This window comes from Zootermopsis nevadensis, unplaced genomic scaffold (genome assembly GCF_977971745.1).
Source record: "Zootermopsis nevadensis isolate Lab colony 2312 unplaced genomic scaffold, Znev_1.0 Znev_ptg000007l, whole genome shotgun sequence".
In the NCBI taxonomy this organism is placed as follows: domain Eukaryota; kingdom Metazoa; phylum Arthropoda; class Insecta; order Blattodea; family Termopsidae; genus Zootermopsis; species Zootermopsis nevadensis.
The window spans coordinates 20,418,518-20,436,584 of NW_028259139.1; the positions used below are offsets into that span (position 1 = coordinate 20,418,518).

Here is an 18,067-nt window from a genome sequence, read left to right on the forward strand (position 1 = left end):
AATACAGGTATTAAAAAAAATTACAAATTAATATACATAAACCTCAGAATTTTAAATAGAAATGCAAAACCACTTTAAATATAGATTATAGATATACATAAAACTGAAGAAATTTCAGCAGAGGTGAAATAAACTGCAGAATGGAAAGTGTGAGTGATGAGGTGACCTCTCAATGCACGCTTGAACACCTTTAAATCATTTAGAGTTTAAATTGTTGGTGGAAGATTATGAAATAACTTGGTACGCGTATAGTACGTTCCTTTTTGACGTTTATTAGGGTTAGCATAGACTATACAAAAATTATATGCTTGTAGTTAATTTTTATTTCAGTGTTGTTGAGATTTGTCAAACTTGTTTCCACTTGCAAAATAAAAGTCTAGGTGTCCATGAAACCCAAAGTTTCTGGAAATAAATATGACATGCGCCCTGATGTGGAGAAAAGGTGTTTAGAGTATTACAGTAAGTGCAGTACGTGAAAGTATTATAACAATGCCGCGTGGAAGTTACTGTAACTAAAACATTTGACTTCCCTTACTCGTTATAACTTGAAACTGTTGCTTGTGTTTTCCAGGTCGTGGAGACAGCATCTAGTGCTCAGAAGTCAAGCACGACGGATCCGTTCTACCGTCGTCAGTGCTGGGAAATAATTTGCTGTTTCTTGGTGGCATCCCTGAATTTTAATGATGATGAGAATAGAGCGCAGCAGCTTTTCTCCTGTCCAAGGTATATAAGAGCAGTTGGAGGCAGAAGAATATTGTCAAACTAACCTCATTCTTGATATTAAAAAAGTGTACAGCCAGCCTGATGGTACTAACATGACATAACAGATTGTTAATCACTGGCTTTTCTTCGCAGAATTGTAAGCGAGTCCCAAGGCAGTCTATGAGGCACTGGTATAGATTTTTCTCTGAGCACCCAGAACTCATTATTTACTGGTACAGTGAGCCCGTTAGAGGCTGTATCACAATTAGTTTGTGTTTAGTATCCTGCCAGTACCAGGAGGCTTCTACAAGTAATGTATTTCTTTGTCATATCATAAACCCAGATTTCCCATTTGCTCTGTGCCTCGTACATCAGTTGCTGATTTAGGAAGCAGCTACTGCATTGGCCACTGCTGTGACCATTGAACATTAGGATGTGAGTGTAATTATCTTTACTCATTGTGATTCGCTGTTGCAGTTTTGATGATCGACATGTGGAGATCTCCGCAGTCCATGGGATTCCGTTCAGATTGCAGGACAAGCAAGCCAGAGCCACTCACCAGATGGCAGTCACAGGCAAGTTCATCCATTTGAGTAAATTGTTTAATAAACTTCTTTTCTGAATTACAATGCCATTATTGAAGGAAGAAGACCTTTTGTCCTGAAAAGTAGCAAATGGTTTTAATGAAATAAAGAACTTGTCTATTTCTTCTATTGAGACTACAAAGAAACAGTGAAGAACGTGATTTTTCTTTGCCAGTTTAAGGAACCACATTTTGAGGCTGACCTCCACATAGTTCTATAATTGAGAATGCATGGAGTTTACCTCCATGCTCCCACTGCCTCATGGCATTGCGCTTAGTCACAAGGATAACTTCAGCTGATATAGCGAACCATTAAATGTTTGAAAACCATAATCGGTGTTGGTTTTCTGTAAGTCCAAGTGGTGTTAGAACCCAAAGACCACTGTGAGAACCTGAAATCTCTCTTAAAACCACATTTAGTATGTGAACTGGTTGAAAGCGTCTGCTTCATATCTGGAAAAACCAGTAAGGCCTGTTGTGTAAGTTGGTAGGAGTGTTTGTTGCTGCAGCCATGAAAGAGTTACGACGGTGTTCCTTGTGTGTCACTACACAATGGTGGCGATATCACAGGAAGCTGGTGAGTTCAGTTTTATAAATTTAGATTGTTCAACATTGAAACAATTTATATTACTGACGGTGAAGTTTCCACCTTTGCTTCCAGAAGGTATTATAAAGTGGCATTACTGATGGTGATATGGAAAATAAATCTAATTGATGCGGCTACCTCTTGCCCCTTGTCGGTTGAATTCACCTTAGTAGTAGAAGTGCTACAGATGTTGGCTGTGTGGTAGAGGCTTGCCATTTCTTAATCTTTCATTTACGTCCTTTCTCCATGACATCAAAACAGGCGAACCTGAAGGGCATGGACCGACTGGTGTTTATAGACTCCCTTGCTGTCATAATGGGGCACGAGGAGAGGGAGCCTTGTAAGCCGGGACACCTGGCACTTGTTCTTTTCTTGGAGACAGCGATCAACATCCTCGGCTCCAAACAGACGGCAAGCGAACTGTTCGTTAAATATCCACTGAATCAGTGGCAACGGAAGTTGCGTGGGTCTGACGTGATGTGTGTGAGTTGTAGAGTTTGTAGTTGCAGTATTATGACGTGTGGAATAATGGCCCACTTGGCGAATGTTTTAAATTTGCTGGGGGGGAGGAAAGAAAGGCTCCAGTATGAATCTGTAAGCGAGGGAGTTCAGAATTTGTCAGGTCGCTGGTTGTGACACTGTTGTGACCCGTATTTAAAGTTAACTTGTGAATGGGTTTGTAATGAACTTGACAGAATTTGTCTTCTGAAAATGTAAGGTGCTTGTTCATTGGCTAAGGTGGGAGTGTTAACTGCTTGGTGAAGTAAAACTGTGTGTTCTTAGAAGAGTGTGATGTCTTGATTTCTTGAATGTGAATGTATTTTCTCTTTCTGGGAGTAGCAGATTACGAGAAACAGAATGATCCTTCAGATTCTACTGAGCACCACGTGACCCGCGTACTGCCGGCCAGAGAAGCGTTGAAGTACGTGCGGCAACAGTTGGCAGACCGACTTGATGTCAGAAGATTAAACCTGCTGGGACAAAGAAGGAACCTCGTATCCGCAAGAGACTGATATCGGTCTGAACCAGGCATTCGTTGTGTGAGTACATGAGCATTAGAATGTATTTGATGTGGTTGTCGTGTGAGAGAGATGAGTCTGTCCAATTTTATTAGGTACTTTAGATGTTGTGACTTAAAGCGTGAGATTTGATATGTTGAAAGACGTAAATGTGGTGAGGGATTGGCATTATTGCAGTATCTGTGGTATGCTAGAGGCATTCATGATTCTCTAGTGAATATATTGTTCATAGGACACCAAAATTGGAGGTTAGGTGTAGCTTGTAGACGAGGGTGGTGACTATTTGTGATAAGGTTTTGTTACACGTGAGATGTGTGCAGTGCTGAGGAGCCTTTAATGTGGTCTGTTTACTAATTAATAAGTGAGCATTTGCCAGTGTAAGTAATTTAGTTTTGTGCACAGTGAGCGGAGCTGCCGGGATATTTTCTGTGCTTTTGGTTAATTTTGAGAGTTTGCTGTGTTGAGCAAGGGGATCGGTTACAAAACTTGTAAGTTTGTGGTGTGGTGTTCGTTATGAATTTGGATTTGCTTGCAAAAATGGAGATGACTGTCAGAGGTTCCATTTATTTGAGACTTAACCATAAGTTGAGAGTTGTCAGGTGTCAGTCTCATGGACATGTGATGAGGCTCAGTATTACTTCTGGTATATTCCGTGGTTGGTGGTGGGGTAAGGGGATTTGCATTAGGATCGAGGAGTGGTGTGGTTGGTTGGAACCAAGTATAGAAAGGCAGTGCCACTTATGTGGGTCACAATGTACCAGTGCTGGTGTTGTCAGGATTGTTATTTTATGTCTGTAAAATGGTTGTGAAGAGTTCTTGGCTTAGGAAAGACTAATTTGTTAGTGTTGTCAGTCAGATTGTTTATAGGAAGAATGTAGAGATTGTGTTTTTGTGTATGTGAGAGAGAGAGAGAGACAGGCTGAAGTTATTGACCATTTAGTTTGGTTAAAGATTGTTGACCTGGAAATGAAATGATATATGATGTCTGTTTGGTGTTCGTTGACCACCTTGGCTGCTCCCTCATAAATATATTTTTACATAACCCCTCCTTCCTCTCATCTTGGGCTCCCATATCGCACCCACGAAAACCCTCAGTTATTTTTTAGAGGGCAGAAATCAGGAAGGAAATTCATACAATACGAAACCCGTGTCTACCCTCCATTCATTTCTAGAACTTATTACTACTGTAAGAATCCGTGCTGAAATGGAAGGGAGAGGACTTTAAGTGGTACAGCTCTTTTGCAGGATGTTTGTTAAAATATTAGATGTTCGAGCCGTCTGTGAGTGAAGATTCCTTTGCGTATGATTCTTGGAGGTAGAACGTAGCTTTGTTTGTTGCACGTTTTATTGATCTTGTTATTGGGTAGTCAATCAACATACGATCATGATGTTGAAGGGGTCCCGGGATCTTAATAAACATTGTGACCACAATCAGAAATTCTCGTGTAGACATGCTGGCAATTCAGTAATCAGCGTGCACTAAAACTCATCTCGTAAAACTGTTTATTGACGTAATGTCAGATACAAAATATTGTTTTGTAGAATTGCTTTCTTTATTTTGTTGTGTTTCTACTTGTTAAAGTTGTTACATTGAGAGTGCTGCTGCTGGTGTCATGGAGAGATGTTTCCTCAAAGTAAGAAATTTTTGGTGGCTCTCCTTTACTTAGTGGGGAATCCCCACGTCCACAGTACAGAATGTCTGAGTATTTGCGACCGGGTTGGTGGCCCCAGCACCCTGCCAGTTTCTTTAGCACTTACAGTCATCCTTCCATCATGTTATGTGAATTGGGTGTGGAGCGAGAGAGAGAAGGCAGGCAGTTGTCTGCTTGTTCTGTAATTGCTGGAAATGTGACCATACGAGTAACCAAGACTTTGAATAAAAATCTGCCCCAAGATGTGGGCGTAGGTGTGCGGATTGTTTTAAAAAGGGTAGCAGAAAAATTGAACGTAGTTTAGCATAATGAATGGCGCGTTGCTTTGGTTAACAAGGAAATTATCATTTTTTTACCGTAGCCGAAACAAATTATTTACGAACACACAGTGACGAAGGTCATATTGAACGGCTTTTCGCGTTTGCTTTACTTCATCGTTTTGTCGTCTGATTTGACTTCGTTTGTACCCACCATTTTCCTACGTAATACGACCATAATTCGTTGCGTTGGATACGTTACTGGGCGGGGGAAAAGGGTCCCTTTGTAATTTATGAAAGTGACATTTGACAACTTGCTGAAGTGTAGCCTAGAACGTTTGTACGAGGGTCGCTCATTAAGTAATGCCCCACATTTTTTTCCTCAGAACATATTTATTCAAGATGGCTCAAATTTAGTGACAATATAAATCAATGTTTCCTTTACACATACTATTTTTCCACATAGTCCCCATCAACTTGTACGGTTTTACGCCAGCGTGGAACAAGTGCATGCATGCCTTGCCGGTACCAGCTCTTGTCCTGTGCACGTAGCCAGGTCCTCACTGCTTGAATAACGCTCTCGTCATCTTAAAACCTTGTTCCGCGGATAGCATCTTTAAGTGGCCCAAAGAGATGGAGTCGGAGGGTGCCAGATCTGGACTGTAGGGTGGATGGGGCAGCACCGTTCAACCAAATTTGGTGATTTCTTCCCGGGTTCTCGGACTTGTGTGAGGGCGTGCATTGTCGTGCAGGAGCAAAATTTCTGCTGGATGCTTGTGAGGCCGAACTCGTCGGAAACGCTTCTTGAGGGTTTCCAGGGTCCTAATGTACGCGTCTGAATTGATGGTCGCACCTCTTGGCATCACATCCACAAGAATGACCCCATCACTGTCCCAAAAGACAGTCATCATGACTTTTCCGGCGGAGGGAGTTGACTTGAATTTCTTCTTTCTCGGTGATTGAGGATGATGCCACTCCATTGACTGCCTTTTTGTCTCTGGCTCAAAGTGGTGTATCCAGGTTTCGTCACCTGTAATGATCCGGGACAGAAAGATCTCTCCCTCAGCATCAAAACGCTCCAACAATTCAGAAGAAATCGTTTTCCTTTGAATCCTGTGGTCTGCTGTGAGACTTCGTGGAACCCATCTTGCGCACACCTTCGAATATGCAAAAGCCCGGATAATTGCAATTACACTTCCATTGCTGACTGAAAGCACGGAAGTTGCATATGGCAGATCAGATGTTTGGAAGAAGAAGATGGCAATAATGATGATGACAGTAATTGCAGTAAACTTGTCTTCGCGATGTGTGTGTTACTTTTTTTTCAGAATTGTCACCTTTACTCGGAACACCTGATGTGATCTGGATATGCCATTCTGGTCGCTGTGGTATGACAGCAGATAGGTTGCGGTGTTTAAATATCAGTGTTGTAATGCAGTTTGGAATAAGCAGGGTTCCTAATGACGTAGGATGTGGAAAGAGGCAACTCCATTCTGAATGAATCTGGTTTCATGTGGAATGTCACGGTCATTGCACTTTGGAATTTCCTGGAAACTCGGCTATGCTGTCAGAGGAATTTTGCACTTATCTTCATCCAAGATTGTTTCCTTCCACACAAGAGACTGAGCTACTGTTTATTCTGTCGCAGTTTAAAATATAAGGTGACATTTTCATTGATCTGTCTTTTACACGAACATTTGTCATTTCAGAGTTGGTGACCGTGAAATACAGACTGGATGCAGCGGCTTGTCACCGTTTAGATTCAGCTGTAATGAGTATTGCCCAGGTAAATGTTAGGTGGAGGGAATATGTTGTTTGTGGCAATTCTTACTAATATAGAATATCACAAGTTCTTATCTTATATAAGAATTATTAAGAAATCTGTCAAACTGCCCTCCACTCTCTCCGTTTTAGTTTTGATTAGATCGATCATTGACGGTGGACGTCGTGGTCTCTTACAATTGAACAAAGTTTGAGGTAAGGGATTCCTATTTATTATTATTGTTCATCACATTTAATGTTTTCATCTGCATTTGTGAACTCGTGTAAGAGAATTAAACTTTTTTAACACAATTTCAAGTAATGACTTCTGTTTGTTCACGGCAACATTTATAATAAAAGAATATTCCAGTAGGCAACTAACATTTTACAATTTTCAAAGAATTAAACTTGTTTCGTGGCCCAGAATCTTAATAAAAATATGTGGATCTTAAGAAGTGGGGTTTATATTCTGAACAATAATTCTAAAACTTTTCATCTCTTGATACATCGACATTATTAAAGCGTTTTAGGGAACTGAAAGAAATTTTATTCCGGATTTAGAAGAATAAATATTGAAGAATCTCCCTCTCATTATCTCCTACATCAGCAGATTAAATCCGGGGAATGATTGCTATTATTGAGTGCAAAGTATTTATGGGTGCAAGACGTGGTCTTTCACATTGAGGGAGGAACATAGACTGAGGGGCTCTGAGAACAGAGTGTTGAGGAAGATGTTTGGACCCAAAACGGGAGTGGGACGGATAACAGAGAAAAATGCATGACGAGCTCCTCAGCCGATGTTTTTAGGGCGAGTTGAAAGTTTACAAGGCCTGAAGGAAACACCTCGGCGTAGGTGGGAAGATAACATTAAGACAAATCTTACGGAGATGGGTCTCAATGGAGTGAACTGGATGCAACTGACTCAGGATAGACCCCGGTGGCGGGCTTTTGTGAACACGATGATGTACCCGACAGACATTAAGGTGGCTCATAAATCCTTTGAAAGTGTGACAAAGTTCAAATACTTGGGAACAACAAAAACGATTCAAAATGATGCTCACGACGAAGTTAGGAGGAGACTAAATTCCGGAAATGCTTGCTACTTCTCAGTCCAAAATATTTTGTCTTCCGTCTGATTTCTAAGAACCTGAAAATTAAAGTATACAAAACAATAATCTTGCCTGTTTTGTATGGGTGCAAAACATGGTCTCTCACTCAGAGGGAGGAACACGGATTGCAGGTGTTTGAGAATCGGATGTTGAGGAGGATATTTGGGCCTAGGAGGGAAGACGATGGGGCGTGGAGAAAACTGCATAATGATGTTCTCCTCTCCCAGTATTGTCAGGGTGATTAAGTCGAGAAGAATGACATGGGTGGAACATGTAGCGCGCATGGATGGGGCAAGAGGTGTGCACCGGGAAGCCTGAGGGGGAGAGACCTAGACGTAGATGGGAAGATAATGTCAGGCGGGATCTGTGGGAGATAGGAGTTGAAGGAGACTGGATTTTGTTGGCCCAGGACAGGGTCCGGTGGAGGGCTTTGGTTAATTCGGTGATGAACCTTCGGGTTCGGTAAGCCATCTAGTTAGTTAGTCAATCGGTCAACGACATGGCCAGCTTTCTTATTAATTATGATTGTCCCAGTTGGCGCTACTCGCAACAGTTACCTTCGTTGCAACTAAAGGTATGACATTTTATTTTACATCCATTGTCCTAGGACTGTGCGAGTTTATGTCAAGAACTTCTTTACAGTTCGTGTACTGATTAAGTTACAAGTTCACGCTGAAACCTGTAGCAACTAGATATCCCACCCGATATGTAGGACTGTTTGTAGTGGCAGCATGCTGCAATGGAGTGCGATACTGACCGGGTTAATACGACCCACACAATCGTATGTCCCAGTGACGCATTAAACCACGGAAGACATTGTAAACAACCTTGACTTAATCACATTAACGTATAGATGCTTCTGGAGCGTGTGCCCATAAGAATAGCAGTAACTTGGGTGTGCTGTTTGAATGGATTTATCTGAAATGACACATGGGAATACCTCCCCCTACAAGCGTTGATGGGTACCTCATTCAGGCGTAAGCTCCCAGTCTATTTGCGCAAACGCAATTATGACAGAAACAATATCTGCTGTGGAAACCTCAAATCTTACAATATAGTTCTGGTTTGAGGGGGTAAGTAGGGGATTACATGACCTACCAAGCTAAGATGTTAGCCAAACCTCGACTGCTAACACTTAATTGTTCATCATGGAAGATAAATTACGATCCAAAAGCTCAACTGCCAAAGTTTCAACTCCCCTGACCCCCATCCCGGAGTGGGATTTGGCCAACACTTTTGAAAAAGTCACGCTTTGCCACTGTGGGAATTCGTTTTCGAAATTTTTTGCTCAGAATATTACTTTTGGGCCAAGCTGGTGCGGCATTACTTTTCTCTCTTTAACTCCCTCTGCATTTATGACCTCCTCCCTCCCCCCCCCATCTGGACACATCACATCAACTGGATGCTGTATGGACGTAGAATACCACACGGCAAACACATACGTACTGTGGCAAAGTCCGTCATAAATAAATATGAATCTGCCTTCAATGTGTGGATAATGGCAACCCATATCAACATGAGTACCATCAGACATACATGAATGTACAAAAGAAATGTATCTAATCTCGATCTTGTGTGTACATGGGATATACGGATATCCGCACGTAGGAACGTTGAAACTTCGATATCAGCAGACGTGCGTGATTACACCAAACGCACTGATGATAATGTTTGGCATGTATTGCCCTACGTCAGTGGTCCCCAACCTTTTTTTTCCTTTCTCTGGACAAATAAGATATGGACACCAAATAATACACAAAACAACACGACGTTTATTGATACAAGAAACCACGCAATCAAAAATACGTACTTTTATAAGTACAATTATTATTACTCAAGTGGGAAGTTAGTGTGATGTTTGGCGCTGCATTTTATCGGCCAGTTTTACAAATTTGGGAGAGTAGGATGATGTTGCTGCTCGCAAACAATCGTCAAGATGGGCGTCAGTAAGTCGAGATCTGTGCTTTGATTTTATAATGTTCATGGTTGAACGGCCTTTATTATTCAGTATAACCTCTTTCCGTATCAACGCGGGCACCGCGTTGGGGACCACTGTTGTACATTATTTCGCCCTCACATCTTCATCAGTTATCAGAGTGATTATTCTCTTGTAACATTGATGTCACTGTTAGGTCAAGGTCATGACAAAGTCAAGACAAGATCGCCCCAATAGTTTGCCAGATAGAGGTCTTTAAAATTCTCAAGGTCATACGTATTTATGCCAAACGGTAAATACCTGATTGACCATACTCATGTCAAAATGAGGTCACGTATAGGTCAAGGATACTGGTCTTAAAAAATCTCAAGGTTATACCTTCTCACCAATATTTCTGCTAGCCAGCCACCCTAGGGCCACACCCTTTACCCCAGGGCCACTACCCCAGTCGCACCCCTTCCCAGGGCTATTCCCTTCTTTGGGCCAACCCTCATGATCACACCTACCCAGGATCCCCCCCCCCCGGGACCATCCCCTCAGGATCCCTGCAGCATCACCATATCCCAGGAACCACAGCATCCCCTAGGACCCCAGGATTTCCTGGACACTGCCCTCTAGGACCACGGCAGGATCCCCGAAGACAATCACCTCCAGGATTCCTCGGATTTACCAGGACTCCCCATGACCATCCTAGTATTCCCCACAGATTTCCTAGGATCCCCACCAAGGATTCCCTACCCAGATCTAGCAGAATCTGCCACCAAACATTTCCAACAGAATTTCCCACGATCGCAACCCATGATTCCCAGGATATTCCCCTGGATTCACCACATAATATTACCCACGATCCTGCAGGATTCCCCACCAAAAATCCCCATATTATCCCACATAGGATCCACAACCAGAATTCAAAACGCGCGCCCTAACCCCCCGCGCCCTAACCCCCCGCGCCCTAACCCCCGCGCCCTAACCCCCGCGCCCTAACCCCCGCGCCCTAACCCCCGCGCCCTAACCCCCGCGCCCTAACCCCCGCGCCCTAACCCCCGCGCCCTTACCCCCGCGCCCTAACCCCCGCGCCCTAACCCCCGCGCCCTAACCCCCGCGCCCTAACCCCCGCGCCCTAACCCCCGCGCCCTAACCCCCGCGCCCTAACCCCCGCGCCCTAACCCCCGCGCCCTAACCCCCGCGCCCTAACCCCCGCGCCCTAACCCCCGCGCCCTAACCCCCGCGCCCTAACCCCCGCGCCCTAACCCCCGCGCCCTAACCCCCGCGCCCTAACCCCCGCGCCCTAACCCCCGCGCCCTAACCCCCGCGCCCTAACCCCCGCGCCCTAACCCCCGCGCCCCACGAAGGGAGGTGGAGGCCCAGGCCGTTTCTTGAGCGAGCAGAGTCGCGGACCCGGCTCCGGACAATGGCCCGGGCGCCGGGTTCCAACGAACCGCCCGAGTCGGACGAGTCCAACTCGTTGGCTTTGCGCTCGCACGCTACAGAAAACAGGACCTCGTGGGCGAGGCGAGTCGTTCAACTCTTTCGACTAACCGACCTGGCAACAGATCTTGTCTAGGGGATATAGCAAGAGCATAGTAAGATTAGGTATAATAAGAGGACCACTCAAAATTGCGAAAATTGTACCAGCAGCGAAAGAGCAGTAATTGACATGGAATAATACCGACAGGGGGGCTCAACCCCAGCCGCTAAGTGGTCATAGGAACTTAAAACAAACCTCTTAAAGCAAAATAACCTCTTGCGCCCTCTGTGCGGGACGGCGCTTTTGGTGGGTCCCGATGTTCCCGCACAGAGGACGCTGCCGTTTATTTTATGTTTTTCGATCCTTGTTTTATTCTCTACGACCATTTACGGTCTGAGACTGACCCTCCGTCCCGCGATTTGGTTTCATTCGATTAAATCATTGAGTTTTCGCTTTTAGTGTTTTATTACTGGGCGTATAATTTTATCTGCCCCTTAGTCATCTCTGCCGACGCCAGTTGGATGAGTTTTTTATCTTTGCCTTTCCCAGCATGCTCCGCGAAACTTGTTTTCTCCGAACAAGTTGAGTTTTTCCCGGTTGTCTGTCTCCTGCTTCGGTACAGCGCGGATGTACGCAGTCTTTACGTAAGTTGGGGCTTCAGTCGGCCATTTTGATATTACGTCTCAGCTTGTGTTTGGTTTAATTCTCGATTTATTCGACAGCCAAAGAGTTGTTGAAGCTTTCGTGGTGGTAATACGAGGCTCTAGATAATGACCCTGACTTATAGGCATTTGTGTCTGGCGTGATATAAGATCGTCTATATATTTTTCTCTAGGACTGTGGCAACGCACAGGCGAGAGTACATGTGTCCTGTTGTGTGTCCCCGGGTGCTACGTCTTGTACAACGAGAGCCTACTTAAGTCATTCAAGGTGAGTTGCATGAAATATTCCGTCCTCTGAAGTAGAGAGTTCTGAAAGTACGTTGAGAGAAAAACTTATATTGCGTGCTGTTCCCGATACAACGTGACTTGGCCTACGTCACACAAGACAAGATGGCCGAAATGACGTTGCAACACTGAACTAAGTATTCTGAGATATTATTCTATTTTACGTTTTGATTGTTCTGTGATTCTGCCCACGCATTCCGTCTCCTTCTAGGTCAGTGGTAACAACCACGTGACACTCGTTCAAGACTTGAGGTTTACGGTGCGGTGAGGATGACGGCCGCTTACATCGTGAGGTCGCTAACACGACAACCCGAAAATTATATTACAGCAGCAGCGAACTAAGGACTCCGGTGAGTACAATGAGAAATTGTCAGATAATGCCCACTGATCGAGTTTCAGAGCGTACGTACAGAAGCGACGTAATTATAAATTCTTGTCATTATGTCTGCTTTGAGGTGATTGGCGGAGCCCTCTTCACATTCACGGTGATTATGATATCATCATTCTTCATCGCCGTCGTGAACCTCTGAACCAGAAGATTTTACCACGTCTCGCTCCTGGACGCAGCTCTGTGACGTCGTCTGGCTCGAGACGTCTGAAACGATGAGGCACCAGCGAGCGATGGACTCGGGTGAGTACGGTGATGTATTATTTCGAGGTTGATTAAAAATTATAATGACTTTCGTAGATAGTGTTCTGTGGGAAATTAGAAATTAGTATGTCTCGACGGTAATGTAGTGTCTGAGTAAAGCCTGGTCTGCGTGGATGGGGTTTCGCGAAGGTACCGATATCGCCAAAATCAAAGAATGTTTGAAACCCCCCCCCCTACGTACGGTAAGGAATCGAGTTCTTTTATGAGTTGGAAACAGAAAGGAAAAGTTACAGATCATTTGAGAATTGTTGATGGGAAAGATTGGAAAAGGAGAAAATGCAGACAATCACAGAGACGTTGCGTGTCCGGTGATAGACACGCACACTTGCGGTATGAGACCAGTTTCTTGCGTCTCTCTTGATGTAAACATGTACGGCAGTCATCGTGTAGCTGACAGTCGTTTAACTGGTCAAAGCCTTTCTCTTCGTGTATAGACACAGAAATTTTAAAAACTGACTGGTCGTCCTTACTTCATTTCTGTTGGATAAATTTCGTAAGGAAATGCTGTTGGTGTTAGGTGGACCGAGTATTGCGTACGGAGTCTGTATTGATTTGGATTAGTCGTCTGCCAGGGACGCGACTGAATAGGCGTCCTTTACGCGGTGATGGAATTAGACAGAGCTGCTAGAATGTAGGGCTGTATAGAGCAGAGGTTCCCAAAATATGGAGAAACATTTTCAACATCCTTTGCTTGATTGAGGCAGTCATCAGAACGAAGTATCGTTCTGCGTTGTATCCCGAAGGATGGTGATGGGATACAGGAGCGTAGACCAAGAGGAAGTCCGTTGATATTCAAGTCCACTTGTAGCAACACAGTAGAGATATATATTGAATTAAAGCTGCACCAGTTTACAGTATCTCGAGTCAGAAAATTATGAAGGCGTAATTTATAACAGTTATAATTACTCTTCGCTAATAAAAATTGCAGTTTTGTGGACTTTCAGTTTATTCTGTGTATAGTAATATAAAATATCGTCAAATTGAGTACCTGATCTATTTTCCTAATCAATGAAACTGAAGCTTTACAAGTGCAAGGAAACCGAAATTTGAGTCTATCGTGAGTCACTGCAGTCTGATTCACATCTCCAGATACTCTTTATACAAAAACACAGTTTAATATTAAGTCTCACCGCTACTAAATCTTCCGAAATAATTCATTCCCTTCCTAAGAGGGTTCATAAATTAACTTTTTGTGTGCTCTTTGAAATGAAAAAATAAGCATCATTAACCCCATGAAGCCGTAGGTCGTCTGAATAATATTTAAGAATTCAGTCCGTACCGCGAAGAGAAAACACTCTTCAGCATTACGAAGATCAACTGGTTAACGCTGTTTAAGGAAATGATCGCTGTTTATTCCGAGAATCATAGTTCGTCTGAATTATATTTAAGAATTCAGTCCGTACCGCGAAGAAAACACAACTCTTCACCATTACGAAGATCAACTGGTTAACGCTGTTTAAGGTAATGATCGCTGTTTATTCCGAGAATCATAGTTCGTCTGAATTATATTTAAGAATTCAGTCCGTACCGCGAAGAAAACACAACTCTTCACCATTACGAAGATCAACTGATTAACGCTGTTTAAGGAAATGATCGCTATTTACTCCGAGAATCATAGTTCGTCTGAATTATATTTAAGAATTCAGTCCGTACCGCGAAGAAAACACAACTCTTCACCATTACGAAGATCAACTGATTAACGCTGTTTAAGGAAATGATCGCTATTTACTCCGAGAATCATAGTTCGTCTGAATTATATTTAAGAATTCAGTCCGTACCGCGAAGAAAACAACTCTTCACCATTACGAAGATCAACTGGTTAACGCTGTTTAAGGAAATGATCGCTGTTTATTCCGAGAATCATAGTTCGTCTGAATTATATTTAAGAATTCAGTCCGTACCGCGAAGAAAACACAACTCTTCACCATTACGAAGATCAACTGGTTAACGCTGTTTAAGGAAATGATCGCTGTTTATTCCGAGAATCATAGTTTGTCTGAATTATATTTAAGAATTCAGTCCGTACCGCGAAGAAAACACAACTCTTCACCATTACGAAGATCAACTGGTTAACGCTGTTTAAGGAAATGATCGCTGTTTATTCCGAGAATCGTAGTTCGTCTGAATAATATTTAAGAATCCAGTCCGTACCGCGAAGAAAACACAACTCTTCACCATTACGAAGATCAACTGATTAACGCTGTTTAAGGAAATGATCGCTGTTTATTCGGAGAATCATAGTTCGTCTGAATTATATTTAAGAATTCAGTCCGTACCGCGAAGAGAAAACACTCTTCAGCATTACGAAGATCAACTGGTTAACGCTGTTTAAGGAAATGATCGCTGTTTATTCCGAGAATCATAGTTCGTCTGAATTATATTTAAGAATTCAGTCCGTACCGCGAAGAAAACACAACTCTTCACCATTACGAAGATCAACTGGTTAACGCTGTTTAAGGTAATGATCGCTGTTTATTCCGAGAATCATAGTTCGTCTGAATTATATTTAAGAATTCAGTCCGTACCGCGAAGAAAACACAACTCTTCACCATTACGAAGATCAACTGATTAAGGATGTTTAAGGAAATGATCGCTGTTTATTCCGAGAATCGTAGTTCGTCTGAATAATATTTAAGAATTCAGTCCGTACCGCGAAGAAAACACAACTCTTCACCATTACGAAGATCAACTGGTTAACGCTGTTTAAGGAAATGATCGCTGTTTATTCCGAGAATCATACGAGAGAGAGAGAGAATAGAGAAAGTGGGGGGAGTAGCGATAGGCACTACTGTTATAAATGGGGGAGGGGTATAAAGTTGGTTGTGGGCTACGAAGGTTCCCAGGCAGTGCCCGCTCGTCCTTCTGGTATGAATAAGTTTAGTGAGGACAGGGGATTTAGGAGAATATTTCATTTTTGTTGAATATTTCATTGTGGAAGTATATATGTTGTCACACGAAGAATAATTTATTAAAATATTTTTTTAATTTTATATTACACTACATGTAATTACTACAGTGACCCCAGTCATCGTTATAAAGAATAAATGTTCTCAAAATACATAGGTCCAGCTTCAGAAGATACGCGATGTCTGTATATGATTTACGTGTTACTAACTCGTACAAACGTTTTTACTGAGCACACATGGCATGGAAATCTCCATTCACTGAAGTCGTATGTCTCAATGTGGCGAACCGCACATATTCTTGCTTGTTATGTTGGATTGTTGTTTCAATTGTTTCTATTCTCACACGTCAACGAGAAGACATCCTTACACTGAGATTCAGTGTAGGTGGCACCCGTTAATACTTGATTGAACGATGGTAATTAATCTTATTAATGGTCCCGAAGAACTCTATTTCTTGAACACAAAGTTACTTTGATACTGACCGACCGGTATCAAATAATGCCAACCGTAGTTTAATGGCGACTATTCCAATGGGACCAGCCGACTGTTCCAAGACAGAATCAGTACTGACTGTCTTCTGATTGGTCCTCCGTGAAATTCGAAAGTATTGATTTCTTACCATTTAGGTCGTCACATGTGGAACGTCTTATCTTTGGTTCCGTATTTTTCCGATAGACTGCGTCTTTGTGTTTGTACTTCGTGTCCTCGAGTAAATGTGAGGCAATATTTTCGATATATTTTGTAGAAATTTGACATAGGACACCAATATGTTACCACACGTTTGACGTGCGCCATGAATTCCGCGTCCACCAAACATTGCAATTGATGTACCAGAGATTTATATTCAGTTTCTTTGTGAGGCCATTTATATTAATAAATGACATACTATCATTCACTATGTTTATTTTATTCTTTCGTTACATGATACTTATTTATAGTGAGTTAGATTGGGTCATCGTTACGCATGAATCTGCTACGTATTTGCGTCAACACCTACACTGCATCAATTTTGGAAAGAATATTTCTTGTGGAAACATTATGTAATTTTAGACGTGTTATGATGTATTACACGCATATAAGCACTAATTGTGTTATATGGGGATTGTGTGAGCGCTTAATATCGTTATTCATAATTGGTCGTAGCCGACTCTGCGCATTCTCCACCTCACGACTTTGATGCCTTCGTGCGAATTTCTAAAAAGCGATAAGACATAATAAAGTATGAATATCATTAACTTACCTGTGGCATGACGTCCATACAAAATTTCAATAATTTCTGAGCATCCATTCGCTTTTTCCAAAATTCGTGCACAGGAAACCATTTTGCACTGTTGCAGATTACCCTGTTTTGTTTGGTTTGGGTTAGGTTAGGTTAGGTTAGGTTAGGTTAGGTTAGTGGGGCACCTGCGCAGACGTTGTTGCGCAGTGCAGTCGTATGACTTGCGCATGTGAGGGCACCTTGAGCTCGTTATGATTAATTGTATATTATTAAACTCTCAAAGATTCGATTCCGTCACTTTAAAAAGTATATTATATTCTGGGCTTCACTTTCATACCTGATTTAATTTTTTTACAAGGATATTTTATTGGACACATACATTCAGTAATTGCAAGTACACCAATCACTTAAATATGATGTTATTGAATATTTCATTGTGGAAGTATATACGAGGGTCGCTCATTAAGTAATGCCCCACATTTTTTTTCTCAGCCAATAATGAAGATAGAAAAGTGTACTTTTACATGCTTGAGATTTGATGTTTCCCGCGTTCGTGTACGGAGTTTCAAATGATTCCAACCGATAGCGGAGCTGTAGTGAACTGTTAAAATGGCGTCTGTGAACGACTCTCGTTACAAGCAACGAGCTGTAATTGAATTCCTTGTTGCTGAAAAAGAAACGGTGGTGAACATTCATAAACGTTTGTGTGCTGTGTATGGAAGCTGTGCAGTCGATAGGAGCACCGTTGGTCGCTGGGCTAAGAGAGTTAAAGCTTCAGGAAGTGAAGAAACCGAGCTCCGTGATCTGCCGCGCTCTGGGCGTCCTGCCACAGCCACCACTCCAGACATGTTGAACCGCGCGGATGCCATTATTCGTGAGGATCGGCGCATCACAACTCGACAATTGGCCCAACAGCTTTCAGTCAGCAATGGAAGTGTGATTGCAATTATCCAGGCTCTCGCATATTCGAAGGTGTGCGCAAGATGGGTTCCACGAAGTCTCACAGCAGACCACAGGATTCAAAGGAAAACGATTTCTTCTGAATTGTTGGAGCGTTTTGATGCTGAGGGAGAGGTCTTTCTGTCCCGGATCATTACAGGTGACGAAACCTGGATACACCACTTTGAGCCAGAGACAAAAAGGCAGTCAATGGAGTGGCATCATCCTCAATCACCGAGAAAGAAGAAATTCAAGACAACTCCCTCCGCCGGAAAAGTCATGATGACTGTCTTTTGGGACAGTGATGGGGTCATTCTTGTGGATGTGATGC

At 42.8% G+C, this 18,067-nt stretch overlaps 1 protein-coding gene across 2 annotated transcripts; it reads left to right on the top strand.

Annotated features, from left to right (window-relative positions):
- The first annotated feature begins 248 nt into the window (after positions 1–248).
- LOC147874682 (transcription-associated protein 1-like) lies at positions 249–12,608 on the top strand. 2 transcript variants are annotated; one of them, XM_087344581.1, is made up of 9 exons: positions 249–723; positions 1,180–1,277; positions 1,777–1,862; positions 2,133–2,354; positions 2,712–2,911; positions 6,509–6,585; positions 11,909–12,003; positions 12,232–12,370; positions 12,476–12,608. In XM_087344581.1, exons 2-5 carry the CDS (start codon positions 1,265–1,267, stop codon positions 2,760–2,762), a joined length of 372 nt encoding a protein of 123 aa, XP_087200707.1. In that variant the 5' UTR covers positions 249–723; positions 1,180–1,264; the 3' UTR covers positions 2,763–2,911; positions 6,509–6,585; positions 11,909–12,003; positions 12,232–12,370; positions 12,476–12,608. The 2 variants fall into 2 exon arrangements, with proteins under 2 accessions (XP_087200707.1, XP_087200706.1); XM_087344580.1 differs by lacking the exons at positions 6,509–6,585; positions 11,909–12,003; positions 12,232–12,370; positions 12,476–12,608 and having other exon boundaries at positions 263–723; positions 2,133–3,876.
- Positions 12,609–18,067: the final 5,459 nt, after the last annotated feature.

Bases quoted from the DNA above. Each gene is read 5' to 3' on its own strand.
- LOC147874682 (XM_087344580.1), top strand. The intron at 1,863-2,132 runs GTGAGTTCAGTT...ACATCAAAACAG, and splicing joins GGCGATATCACAGGAAGCTG to GCGAACCTGAAGGGCATGGA.